The sequence below is a fragment of the Danio rerio genome, chromosome 7, assembly GCF_052040795.2.
Source record: "Danio rerio strain M-AB ecotype USA chromosome 7, GRCz13ab, whole genome shotgun sequence".
Lineage (NCBI taxonomy): Eukaryota > Metazoa > Chordata > Actinopteri > Cypriniformes > Danionidae > Danio > Danio rerio.
This window is the reverse complement of record NC_141027.1, coordinates 57821497-57835938: the sequence shown is the minus strand read 5'-3', so window position 1 is coordinate 57835938 and position 14442 is coordinate 57821497. Positions and strand designations below refer to the sequence as shown.

At 43.7% G+C, this 14442-nt stretch overlaps 2 protein-coding genes across 11 annotated transcripts in view; one reads left to right on the top strand and one right to left on the bottom strand.

Moving 5' to 3' along the window:
* The window catches only part of LOC147843209 (uncharacterized), a 527423-nt gene that overhangs the window by 364680 nt on the left and 148301 nt on the right, over positions 1-14442 (top strand). The gene's annotated exons all lie outside the window — the stretch shown is intronic.
* pde5ab (phosphodiesterase 5A, cGMP-specific, b) overlaps positions 1-14442 on the bottom strand; it is a 109654-nt gene that overhangs the window by 64853 nt on the left and 30359 nt on the right. For all 10 annotated transcript variants that reach the window (XR_015494749.1, XR_015494750.1, XR_015494751.1 and 7 more), the window contains 4 exon segments: positions 12335-12424; positions 11511-11582; positions 11334-11423; positions 10854-10991 (listed from right to left, as the gene is read on the bottom strand). Coding sequence is in view for 7 of the 10 variants with exons in the window: in XM_087259345.1 (XP_087115471.1) it covers positions 10854-10991; positions 11334-11423; positions 11511-11582; positions 12335-12424 (390 nt within the window). In the remaining 3 variants the exon portion in view is untranslated.

The following is a 14442-nucleotide window of genomic DNA, read 5'->3' as shown; positions in this document are numbered from 1 at the left end:
CCTATTGGAACCTGCATGAACCCAAGATTCTCACAGATATCAGTCAAGTTTGGTGAAGAAAAAAATCATGGTTTGGGGTTATATTCAGTATGTGGGTCTGCAAGAGATCTGCAGAGTGACTGGCAACATCAACAGCCTAAGGTATCAAGATATTTGTGCTGCCCATTATATTACAAATGACAGGAGAGGGCAGAATCTTCAGCAGGATAGCGCTCCTTCTCATACTTCAGCCTCCACACCAAAGTTCCTGAAGCATAGCCTGGCCAGTCACCTGGGGTAAGATGAAGGAGGCATTGAAGATGAATCCAAAGAGTCTTGATGAACTTATTGATAAGTCCTGCAAGAATGCTTTCTTTGCCTTTCCAGATGACTATTAATAAGTGATTTGAGTCATTGCAGAGATGTATGGATGCAGTCCTTTAAGCTTATGGGAGTCATACACAATATTCATTTTTTTTCCACAGCAGCATGACTCTATATTCTGTACTGGACATTATTTCTGTTAAGTGACAAAACTTTTGTCTAAGCAAAGTCAGACCTTACTGTCCTAATTAAATAGTTAAAAATCAAGGCATGATATTTTATTTTGGTAAAATTAGTGTAATCTAGAAGCCTTTGATTTTCATATGAGTCACTTCTGATACCAAATGATCAACTAGAAGTTAACTTATTATTAGTTGTTCCTAAAACTTGGATAGGCGACAAGATTTTTGTCAAGTGGTGTATATGTAAAGTGGGAAAAATGGGTTGTGGCCTAATAACCATGGAATCATGTGAGTCTCAAGGTCAACTCAGTGCGATCCACTGCATTATGAGAAATGTAAGTCTACAAAACTCCCAATTGCTTGTATTGACAGATTGTTACATAATGTAGCACTTGTAACTTCAAGCTATATTTATTTACAAGGAAATGCAGTTGTGTAAAGTGTCTGTTAATTACCAAAATGACTGGTCTCCTTTTGATGCATTTATTTGCATTTTGTATTGTATTTTTTTTCCATTCTCCTTTTATCATGTCTTTAATTTGTGTTAATTTATTATCGAATTCGTTAAAGTGGGAACTACCGAACTTGGTTTCTGTGATAGTATATTAAGAATGAGCTTACCTGCACTACAAAACATCATAGTTTTGCTGCTTTGTAAGCACTGGTGTGTTTAGTTTAGGAAATGCCGATGTAATTTGAAATATCTGGTATTTTGGGTACATTAGGTACATGTGTATTTGTTGCCATATTTCTTTGCCAGTGGCAAATAAGGAAGCAATTTAAAAGCTCTCTGCTAGTCAGTCTGCTATAAAGGAAGCAAGTGTTACTTCACTCTCTCACTCGGCTATGGAAATATCTAACACAGAACTCTTTTATAATGCCTAAATGCTCCAAAACTGTTTACAAAATATTACGCTATTGGGGAAAATGTGTAAAAGAAAGGGTTGCTCTGTATAGACTAGCCTGGTCTACAGAGATGCATTTTTCTACAATTGATTTCACATTTTCAATTTTAAATAAAAAACAAACAAAAAAATAAATAAACAAACAAAATTAACTAATTACTTAGTCCAGGGTTTCTGCAGGTTTCACCGAGTCAATTTTAAGCGGTTTTAGGACATTTTTAAGACCATTATGAATTAAAGGTGCAGTAGGCGATTGTCTTCAGAAACCTTTTTTTTTTTTTTTTTTTTTTGCTGTGCTGGTTGAAAGTCTCTTCACATTCCAATGGTAATGATTAAAGTAAATGACCTAATGCAGTGGTTCTCAAATTTTTTTCATCAAGTACCACCTCAGAAAAAAATGTGTCTCTCCAAGTACCACCATAATGAGCAATATTAAAATACAGTGGCCTAGTAAGCCCAGTAAAGCAGCTACAGCTCTGCACAGTTCTAAAACTTGGCAGATTAATTCCTATTATTAAGAATATTTATTATTGTCAGCCATTTTAAACATTATAAATAGTCTGAACGTTAACACTGTAGTGTACTGTGCTTATATGTAAAAAAAAAAAAAAACTAACTAACTAAAAATGTCAACATTTAAAATTAAAATGTGCTTTTAAAAAGTTGGTAAAAAAAGTAAAATGGTAGGTTAATGTTCGTAAAAAGTAAAAAGAAAATTGCTATACTGAAATGTAAAGTATTAATATATAGTAGCCAATTCATGAACACCTGGAAATGTTGCCTGGACATCAGAAATATAGGCTACATGTTATATAATAAATATTATTATATGTCATATTTATATATAAATCATTTTTGATAAATTTTGAAATATATGGAGCATATAAATACTGTATGACACATTTGATATCTCCGCGTACCACTAGAAGGAAGCCTGCGTACCACTATTGGTACACGTACCACAGTTTGAGAACCAACTGACCTAATGTATTTATATGTATTTTTATATTCTGGGTAAGGCATACAACAAAAAAATGTTCATCCAATTAAATATTGTCAGGCTGACAAATAACTCAATTACGACAGGTATCTCAAACTTTTGTGTCAACTAGTTTAAATGTGTATTTCTTCACTGCCTCTTTACGCAGATAGATACGCCATTTGTGCATACACGTGAAGCATGGCCACCTACAGTACAGCTGACAGAGAGAGACATCAGGTAAACTCAGCATCAACATGAACTTCTTTCTGAAGGATCAACATGGCCTTGTAACTATGAAAAGAAAGATGGTTTTTGAAAGGGCTTCTGCCAAAACTGCAGAATCGAAACTTTCCTAACTCTTGAATCAATATTGGAGTTACTTGTACGCTGGAGGAAATGACGTTATGCAGTTCAAACCCAAGATCTGAAGGATGACATCATGGCTGAAGTATCTCTTTTAGACAGGCAAATTTTAAAACTATTTTAGTCATGCAAAGCTTATGTAGACTGTGTTCTTTTTTATAAACGGCTTTATATGCATGGAGGTGTTTTTCAGCCACTGGAAAATCCAGCGAAAGATTGGCTATTTTCAAGATGATAGGGTATCTTTTACAGTATCAATGATATAGTTGGTTAAATAGACCTGAGCATTCATTTAGTCGTTCAAGTGTGAAAAGAGATGCTAACAAGCCATGTACATGAGGATCAACAAGTAAAACAGAAAATGAAAAGTTAGTCGTTGTTTTGATAACATAAGTGTAATGTAAAACGAGGGCAGGATATTTCTGTTTTTGATGTATTTTGATGTTTTCAGGTATTCTGTCTGATAAGTGTTGTTATTCAACTAAACAAAAATCTTAAGTAAACAGCGATCTTCTGCCTAACCAGCTTTACTGAGGTGAAGTTTGTATTCACACATTTGTACATTTGAATTTATATTTACACATTTGTACATTTTTGAACAGTGACAGCCTGTGACACGCTCCCACTACAACGCTACTTTAGTTGGTCTAAAATAGCATGTAGACATGACTTCATAACAACATTAGCACTATTTCCTTGACTGTGAACAATTCTGTATTTTATAATCATTGGCTGATTATATGATTTCACTATTTAGAATTTGCAAACAAAATTTTTCTGAGATTATATTATTAAGGAGAAAATGGGAATATTTGAATATGAAACCAACTTTACCTCAATGCCAGTTAAGGGGAAATTTTACTCCAGCACCCTGCTGGTCTGTCAACAACTAAGCTGGACAAAGTCTCTGCCTCTATGAAGTTTTCCAACTATGGATGACATGATCTAGTGTTATATCATGTTGTATATGGTCATCTATTCGGTGCGGGTTCATAACTCAAAGGTGTGGCTTGGAACAGGAGACCATTGTTTAATAATAGCATTTCTACAAGTGGTGATGCTACTAGCATAACGTTCGAGGTTACTAAAGTAACCCTTCGTTCCCCGAGGAGGGGAACGGAAGCACTATAAGTGGATTTGATTTGTAAAATCCACGCATTGGGAGGTTCGGTTCAGAAGCTACTCGTCTGAAAGAGTATTGAACGGGCCAATTAAGAATGAATTGGCAGCGCAAGCCTGCGCAGGTGAGCGGCATAAGCAATCAACTGAGTATATAAGCTCACCTGGCGCCAGCAGACGCTATCCTTTTTAAGCTGAAGAGACTTTCAACAGCTAAGGGACAGTCATTATGGCGACGGAGTATAGTGCTTCCGTTCCCCTCCTCGGGGAACGAAGGGTTACTTTAGTAACCTCGAACGTTCCCCTTCGGGGGGAACTTCAGCACTATAAGTGGATTTGATTTGTAAAATCCACGCATTGGGAGCCCATTGAAAGCGCCATAATGACTGCACCTTACCAACACCCCCGATGAGGAGATAGTCAAGCAAGCGTGACGCACCCGCATCATGGGGGGCGCGGTCCTCCAACGTGTCCCTGGCCCTAATTTATCCTACTTCAACAGAAGTTTTACGGATTTAGATATATTTTTTGGGAAGTCGTGAGCATCTAGATAATTCTAGGAAAATACGACAGTACGTTGGGAAGCGTGCAATCCCGATAGGGAGGACGCTGCGGAGGCCATCCGTTACCCAAGGGGGGATAGATGGCAGAATTTACATATGGACTAGCCCTAAAAAGGGGGAGTACGCATAGCAAAAGCGTGGTTAGCGGGGAGGGAAGACACGGGTCCGCCCAGGGGGGGGGACTTAACCGTGGCTGAATAAGCATATGGGATCGCCTAGTGGGGACCACGCATAGCAGGCACCTTTACCCAAAACGCGGGCTGACCAGCGGGCAGACCTACAACGTAGTGGGCCAGCAAGTGACTCCTCCGCTGAGTCAGTGCTGGGGGCCACGGAGGAATCTGCAGGGCTCACCTGACGGGGAACTTTACTGACAGATAAAAAGGCGCACGTATCTCCGTGTTAGGGAAAATGGCGCAGCAAGCGTGTTTCAACACCCTACCGAATTGTTTCCTCAATCACCAAGGGTTACCTAATACCCTTGAGGAAACCGGCTCCACTCGCAGATTGTAAAACCTTGCAAATGTGTTGGGTGTCACCCAGCCCGCAGCTCTACAGAAGTCTGTTAGAGGGGCGCCGCGTGCGCGCGCTCGAGAGGATGCGAAACTCCGAGTGGAGTGCGCACGCGCTCTCGGGGGACGCGGCTTATCTCGGCTCTGATAGTGAAAGAAAGGCATCCATCTAGTGGGAACTTATTTCGGTACGGCACTTCCCTGCTGCCGACCGTTATAACAGACGAAGAGCTGCTCAGATGATCTAAACTCTGAGTGCGGTCCGGATAATACGCAAAACGCGAACTGGACAATAAAGAAGGGCTGGGTCTGCCTCCTCCGAGGGCAGCGCTTGCAGGCTCACTACCTCGTATTAAAACGGAGTGGTAGGAACCTTGGGCACATATCGCGGGCGGGGTCTCAGGACGTGAGAGAAGCCAGCCCAATTACAGGCACGAGTCACTGACCGAAAAATGCCTCCGGGTCCCCGACCCTCTAATCGATATCAACGCGACCAGCAGAGCTGTCTTCAGGGACAGAAAGATACTGAGTCGAGGATCGAAGGGATCTGACGCGCTAAGAGGGCATGAGAGGGGGCGGGATGGATTAATTCGCTTAACGCCCCTGAGGAACCGGATGATGAGGTTATGCGTTCCCACGGTGCTGCCAGCCACCGCGTTATGAGAGCGGAGATGGCAGCCACGTAACCTTGAGTGTGGAGGGCGACAGCCTGCTCTCCAGCTTCTCTCGGCGTAAAGAAAGCACAACGCTGATCTGGCAAATTACGGGGGTCTTCTCAGCGAGAGACACACCATTCAGTGAATAGACTCCACGTCAGGGCATAGGCGCGCTCGGGGAGGGGGCTCTAGCCCGAGTGACGGTATTAGCCACCGCAATCGGAGGTTACCTAAGTCTTCCTCGCGTCTAAAATCTCTTCAAAGATCGGCGAGGGTGCCAGGTGGTGCTCCTGTCCCTGAGAGAGTAGGTGCTCTCTCGAAGGGACTGCCAGGGGAGGGCTATCGCGAGGGAGAGCTCTGACATCCAGGTCCGGTTGAGCCAGAGGGGCGCAACCAGCAACCTGTTCCTCGTCCTCTTCCTGACCTTGCACAGTAACTGCGCGAGCAGGCTCACTGGGGGAAACGCGTATTTGCGCGTGCCCCGAGGCCAGCTGTAAGCCAGTGCATCCGTGCCGAGAGCACTCGGTCAGGGAAAGAACAACTAGCAATGAGCGATATCGGGGGAAGCAACAGATCGATCTGGGCTTCCCCGAATCGCGCCCATATCAGCTGAACAGCTCCATTCTCCAGGACGCAAGGCTGCCGTGAGAGCGCATCGGCTGCACGGTTGAGCTTGCCTTAATATGAATGGTGTGCAGCGATTTCAGCCGCGGATGACTCCAGAGGAGCAGACGGCGGGCGAGCTGAGACATGCGGCGAGAGCGCATACCCCCTATACGGCTGATATACGCCACCGCCGCCGTACTGTCCGTCCTGACCAGCACGTGTTGCCGCTCCAGCACCGGAAAAAAACGGTGGAGAGCGAGGAACACTGCCAACAGCTCCAGGCGATATGCCAATGCAACTGGGTACCTTTCCACAGGTCCGCAGCCGCATGCCCGCAACGCACAGCCCCCCAGCCCGTGTTGGAAGTGTCTGCTGAAACGACAACAAGACTGGACGCCTGTTCTAGAGACACCCAGGCCTGTAGGAACGAGGGGTCGCTCCAAGGGCTGAGGGCGCGGCGACACAGCGCAGTAACAGAGACTCGGTGTGCGCGCGCGTGCCATGCGCGTCTGGGGACTCGATCGTGAAGCCAGTGCTGAAGTGGTCTCATATAGAATAATCCGAGCGGCATGAAGCGGCTGCGGATGCCATATGCCCCAGGAGCCTCTGAAATAGTTTCAGTGGGACCACTATTTTACTGTCGAGCTCTCTCAGACAGTACAGCATCAGCTGAGCGCGCTCTCCGGAGAGGCGCGCTGCCATGGTGACCGAGTCCAGCTCCAGCCCGAGAGAAGAGATCCTCTGCACGGGGGCGAGTTTGCTCTTTTCTCGGTTGACCTGAAACCCCCACAGGTGGAAGTGCCAGAGCACTTTGTCTCTGTGCATAATCAACTGCTCCGAGAGAGGGCAAAAATCAGCCAGTCGTAAAGAAATTGAGTATGCAGATGCCCGCGAGCCGAAGGGGCGCTGAGGCACCCTCCGCGGGCTTGGTGAGGACCCGCGGAGACAGAGAGAGCCCGAAGGGGAGGGCTTTGTATTGCCAAGCTCGACCTTCAAACGCAAACCGCAGAAACTGTCGGTGGCGAGGAAGAGTGGAGACATGGAAATACGCGTCCATCAGGTCTAATGCTGCAGACCAACCCAGAGGACGAACGCACCGGAGGATGCGCTTCTGCGTGAGCATTCTGAACGGCAGCTTGTGCAGGCAGCGGTTCAAAACGCGCAGATCTAGGATTGGCCGTGACCCACCGCTCTTTTTGGGCACGATGAAGCGTGGGCTGTAAAACCCACCCTCCATCTCGGCTGGAGGGAGCGGCTCGATTGCATCCTTCGCCAGGAGGACAGCAATCTCCTCTCGCAAGACAGGGGCGGACAGGGGGCTGACCCTGGTGAATACACACCCGTGACTTGGGGGGCCGTTTCGCGAACTGAATCGCATAGCCGAGTCTGATTGTGCGTATGAGCCACCGCGAAGAGCTGGCCCGCGCTAACCAGGCAGGCAGAGCTCTCGCTAATGGACTCATCGCTACAATCGCTGACGTACCAGCAGTGGGGCAGCGCGGAGTGGGTGTGCTGATCCGGGAAGCTCGCGGGTCCCACGGAAAAGCTGGAGGTGAGATATTTGCTCTCACTCCAAACCCGAGCTCCGGAGGGGAGGCTCGAGGGGTGGGAGAAAGGAGACCGTCCTCCCAGCGCTCGTGAGCCACTGGCGAAACGCACCGAATCTGCAAGCTAGAAAGCATAGCGTCCCAGACTGGCAGATTTCGGGCTGTCACATCTGGGGAAGTGAAAAGTGCCCTTTCATAATGTTTTCATGGCAGTAAAAAGTGCCGTTGGAAATGGGGCCCCGCCCTCCAGCGGGGAAAGAGCAAGTTCCCTCTTCTCCAGATGGCCTGTCCCAGGGGCGCTTCGCGGTCCGTTGCCGGACTTAGCGGCGTTCTGGGCAGGGGGGCTGCCTGCTTCCGAGGTGCCCGACGCGCTCGCTTCGCCTGAGGCGTGTGCGGGGGCGGAGCAGCTCTCGTAGGCGGGCGCCTTCGGCGAGGAGCAGGTATGAATGGCACGGCGGGCGGAGCGGGCTACGGACCGCCGATAAGACATCACCCACCAACTGCTCTCTCACCGCCTTGAATTCCTGGGTGAATTCACAGACAGTGTCGCCGAACCTGGCTGGGGATATGAGGAAGTCAAGAAAGCGGACTTTGTCGACTTTGCGCATATCAGCCAGGGGTGGCGCTCCTGGACCACTAATGTGGACATCGTCCTCCCCAACGCACACGCAGCGGACTCAGTAGTCCGAAGAGCTAAGTCGGCGGCGGTGCGAAGCTCGTAAGCCTGGGTTGGACCCACCCTCGTGCAGCTCGGCCAGCGCCTGCGCTTGGTAGCGCTGGTAGGTGGCTATCGCATGCAAGGCGGAAGCAGCCTGGCCCGCAGCTATGTAAGCTCTAGCTCCGAGGGAGGTAGATAACTTACAGGCTTTGGATGGGAGACGAGGCGGACCCTGCCAAGAAGAGGCGCCGCGCGGATTTACCGCCATCGCGCACTCAACCTGAGGAATCGCCACATACCCCCTGGCTGTTTCACCGTCAAGAGTGGTTAGGGTGGAGGAACACGCAGCACGAGCAGAAAAAAGTGCTTTACAAGGCCGCGTGAGCCTACTGTGCACCTCCGGGAAGAAGGGAACGCCCCTCTAGTCGGTCCGGCCGCGGAGCTGGGGGATAAACCATCTCCAACCCACGGCCGAAGCAGCCCGGGAAAGCACGGCTAACATGTCCGTTTCAGGATCCGTAGTGACAGCGCTCACCAGCCCGAAGGGGGCGAGCGGGTCTGGATCATCATCGGACAATGAAAGCCCACCCTCCGATGCCGCGGTGGACATCTGGTCTCCGGTGTCATCGGGCGTAAGGGCTACCATCTGTTAGACGGATCGCTTCCCCCGCCCGAAGCTTGGATGGAGCGCTTAGAGGAGCGGGAGGTCCGCGGGCCCGTGGGCGACGGATTATCTCTCGCTGAAACCCTCAGATCTGCCCGAGTGCCCGCTGCAGAGCAGGGGACAACTGGGGTGGTTCACCCTTTTGCAAAGGCTAACCGCGATCTTGCGCAACAGTCATGGCATCGCAATGACGACATGAACTGCCCGCGAGCAGCGCATTAACATGCTGGACCCCCAGACATGTAACGCAATGCCCGCGCCCATCATCCGAGGACAGGAAACCACCGCATCCAGAAACGCACAGTCGGAGCGCCGTCCTGATAAGGACGTGCTGCACGACTGTGTTGCTCTTTCTGTGAAGTTTGCAACTTTATACGCACCGCTCTGGAGGACCGGACCCAAAGAACGCCAGGCAAGGGAGAAACCCAGCTCGACCGTCTGCCACTGCGTGTACACACTCTGGACCGGGAGAATGCTCTCGTTCGCTCAGAATCGCTGGTCACAGCAGGAGGAACCCTCATCGACTCGATCAGAAAGTCTCTGAAGCGAAAAGGATAGCGTCTGCTGGCGCCAGGTGAGCTTATATACTCAGTTGATTGCTTATGCCGCTCACCTGCGCAGGCTTGCGCTGCCAATTCATTCTTAATTGGCCCGTTCAATACTCTTTCAGACGAGTAGCTTCTGAACCGAACCTCCCAATGCGTGGATTTTACAAATCAAATCCACTTATAGTGCTGAAGTTCCCCCCGAAGGGGAACTACATTTCTCAGTAGCATGACGGTAGCGTCGCTACTTTATAAATCAAATGGCTTTTCTGTAGCGAAGCTACTTGTCAAGTAGCGCAGTAGTGTCCACACAAGCTACATTTACGGTGTCTAGCCGATGAAAGTAAATCCATATAATGGGTAGATTGATGATTTCTTTTTCCTGTTTTACGGCGGTCAGCAATAAACTTTGGAAATTACTATAGTATTTACTATTAGTTCACAATAGTTACTAATGATACCACATTATGTAGTGTAATTGATTAATGAAGAGGTTTAAATATATACAATATAATGCTTTTTCCTAAATATTTCCCTTTACTATAAATTACTATAGTATTTTAAATGTGTAACAGGTAGTTTTATTGGATTGTTTGTTTTTGCTGGTATATACTATTCTTTTTTTTCTGTTTGTTACAGCATATTATTCGCAGTAAATGACTGAACTGAACATTTCTGTCTCATGTGTTTCATTGGGAGTGTTATTGATCACTAATATATGATTGAGGATTTAAGTTGCTTCGATTTAAAAAATAAAGCTACTTTTGAGCTACTTTTGCCAAGTAGTCAAACTTAGCTTGCTACATTTCCCAAATGTTAGCTTTTAGTGTATTTAAGCTACATTTCACAAGTAGCTTGCCCAACACTGCCTACAACACCATATTTCAGTGAATGTAAGAATTTAAGGCTTACATTCTATTTTTACGTTTAAGACATTTTAAGAATTTAAGACACCCTGTTTGTATAAAACACATTTCATTCTTCTAAACAACCACATGGGTTAACAGTTCTCAATGGGCTAGTTTCAGCTGGCTCAAGTTTCAACTCGTTCCTTCATAAATCTTGGGTGTTTCAAGCATCCTAAAAGCATATTTTAGATAGCGAATGACTTGGCAATGCCACTTCATTTATAAAATAAGGAATGCTAGATATTCCCATGTTTTAGAAAAGTGCATCCCTTCTTTAAAAGTCTTGGAAACTTCTTAAAAGCTATTTGGAAATAAATGTGATGCAATGGTTTGGACTTACAGCTGTTTCTCTGTCAGAAATGAACACTGTGCATTCTTGGGCTTGCATGAAAGATAAGATGGTGGCCACAGTTTTCCTCAGTAAGACCTCCAGTGACTGCTGCTCCTCAAAGATCAGACTAGCCAGATCCAGCAACACCTGCAAGACCACGCAGAAAATAATCACAGCTTATAGCACAGTTACTGTTTATTTGATTTTACACTACCTGACAAAAGTCCTGTCACTTATCCAAGATGTCGGAACAACAAATAACAACTTGACTTCTAGTTGATCATTTGGAATAAAAAATTGGGTATATGAAAGGCAAGGGCCGCTAGATTACTTACATTTTATAAAATAAAAAAAAAAATTTATTAAAAAAACAAAAATTATGCCTTATTATTTTATAATGTCTTGATTTTTTTAATTATTTATTTAGGGCAGACAGGTCAGACTTTAGTCAGGTTGTATATACTGACTTCTTACAAAGAAACAGCATACCTGGTTTCGCCTGTTCTCTAGCTGTGATGTCTCATAGAGTTGGGCATTGTGTAGCACTATGCCAGAGAAAGCCAGATACGAAGAAAAGTCCTATTTATGTTAAAAAAAAACACACACATTATTATAGAAACATGACAGATACTGTCAAACTAACTGTTAAAAACATAAAGTACTCACCTTCTCATCCTGTTCTGTAAAGGTGCTGTTCTCTCCACACTTTTTATTGATCGCTTGAGCTACACCAACAACCTAAAAGCATTGATGATCAAGTTTTTGATAGTACACCATATAAAGAGATTAGTTAACTTTAAAAAGTAGTAAAAAAAATTTGTAAACCCATTGCCTTAAAATTATTCAAATGGACTATGTGCATATTTATTTTATATTTTATCATAAAAGTAAACAGTAAAAACTTTACTTAAGTTAAAAGTTACAATGGTTTTACTCACTTTTTAGGTAAAGTCGTTTTTTAGACACTAAAAAAATGATGGGTTCCAATTCCTTTATGGTGTCTCAACGCAAATCGATTAAGTTACTTAATTGTTAATACAATTTTAGGTCAACAGAAAATAAAACAATTAAGTTTTTACGAAAAAACCTAAATAAGTAGTTTGAACAAGCAGAAAAGTGAAATTTTTGGGAATAGTTCATCGAAGAAAAAAAATTTTTTCATTATTTACTCATCCTTAAGTTGTTCCAATCCAGTTTGAGCTTTATTGTTCTGTTGAACATAAAATTAGATGTTTTGAAAAATGTTGGGAACCTATTGCCATTGACTTCCATAGTATTTGTTTTCCTTATGGAAGTCAAAGGTTATAGATTTCCAACATTCCTCAAAATATCTTCTTTTGTTTAGAAAAAAAACAAAAAAAAATATTTGTAACAAGTGACGTGTGAATAAATGACCCATTTCTGGGTAAACTATCCCTTTGAGGCAATGGGTAAAGCAATTAATCATTTTTATTGTACAACATTTAAAACGGTTTACTTTAATCTCTCACCTCATCTCTGTGGTTTTTGATGGGCAAACACAAGATGCTCTGTGTCTTATAGCCTGTAATTTGGTCCACTTCTGCATTAAAGCGTGAATCCTGATAAAGAACAAAATGAAAAAGTTAAATCCTATTTATTTGGTATCCTTAGTTATCCGGAATATCATCAGCAAGACGATCCATTTTAATTTGGTGTATCACATACCTATTGATTAACCTATTGATATTGATGTGAAGGACTAATTAAAGGAAAATGAATAAAATAAAATGTAATTTATTATAATATGTGATTAAGTCAGGTGGCACAGTGGTGCAGTGGGTAGTGCTGTTGCAAGAGGGTCACTGGTTCAAACCTCAGTTGTGTCAGTTAGCATTTCTGTGTGGAGTTTGCATGTTCTTCCTGTGTTGAAGTGGGTTTCCTTCGGGTGCTCCTGATTCCCCTACAGTCCAAAGACATGCACTCTAGGTCAATTCGGTAAGCTAAATTGTCCATAGTGTATGTGTGTGAATGAGAGTGAATGAGTGTTTCCCAGTGATGGGTTGCAGCTGAAGTTCATCCGCTGTGTAAAACATAAGCTGGAAAAATTGGTGGTTTATTCCGCTGTGGCGACCCCTGATTAATTAAGGGACTAAGCTGAAAAAAAAAAATTAATAAATGAATGAATATGATTAAGTCTCTCAAACCACAGGGTCTTTTTGTATCCCTGATTAGCTTTAGGAGCAGCAAGTGCCTTTCAGACTGAATGTCTATTCTCGTGGTACCATTAGCCTATGAGCATTGTCATGATGTCATTTTCTTCTTCGTTTCTTGTGGCTTTAGTTACATGACATTTCCAGCACAGCTGTGTCCCTGAGCAAAGAAGGCAGATTTCAGATTGTGTTCTCCTGCTGGGTCTTGCAACCACTGAACGACTGCAGTTCTGGACAGATCTCTAAATAAACATGTTATCTAAGACAAAATTGCTTTAATGACAAAATCAAGGGTCAGGACCTATTTTTACTTTATAAATTATACTGTTCTAACATGCCAAAATCCTCATGGTGATTACTCTAACAGCTTGAATAGTCTTTAAATCTTTATATAAAACCACAAAACAGAGATTAGATCAGATCAGAGTTAACAATTAACCTTGTTTTGAGTTATTTAAGGCCATCTCAAACACATTCTGAAAAATGTGTTACTAAAAGTCTCCCACCCAGTTGTTGTTTTTTCTCTTTTTTCCCCTATTCATATTACTGTAGAACCAGTGAAAGCAAATTAAACTAGATTACAAAGAGCTAAAAATACTTGCTATCATTATACAAACTGTTGGTTAGCAACTGAATTGCGTAACAACATTTAAATCTAATCAAAGGCCTTAAGAGATATAGCCTATATTGTGTTTCTAGGGAAAGACTTCTTTATTGACTTGGAAGCTATTATAAGGCAGTACATTTTATTTCACTGCCGTGCAATAGTGTTTTCTTTACACAAGAGAAAAGTAATATTAGGATCTAATTAAGATGTCCATCTGAACTTTATCCACAGTAAACATTGCAAGTAGAAACCCTGATCTAAGGAAAGAATTCCAAATTTGTCTTGTGAGAAGATATTCGAAGAACTAGACCATCTTGTTTTGACACAAATGCCTCAAAACACAAGAAAGAGTGTGTTTTGCAAATTGATGTTTTTTATTGGTTTGTTTTATTACATACTAACATATTTAACATGGGCAAAAAATGTGGCAGCAAACTAGATTTATTACCATAATAGCTTTGTTTTTGTTAGGGATGTCCATATCAGGTTTTTTTTTTTTTTTTTTTTTTTGAGTCAGAGTCATTTGATTTTTAGTGTCTACCGATACCGAAACCTGATCCGATACTTCTATAATATGTAAAAAATAAATGAATAAAGAAGAGCTAATCTAATATAAAAAACATCACCTAAACTTAAAATACCTGATAGGCAATCCTAAGTTAACAGAGTACATATCTCACAGTTTGCAATGGCAATGTTGTGGTCATCAACTATATAATACCTCCAGACCACAGAAATACTCGCGCTTTCCGCTTCAAGCTGCTTCCGTGTTCTACTTTGCCGGCATGTAATATATATACACATACATATACTTGAGTCC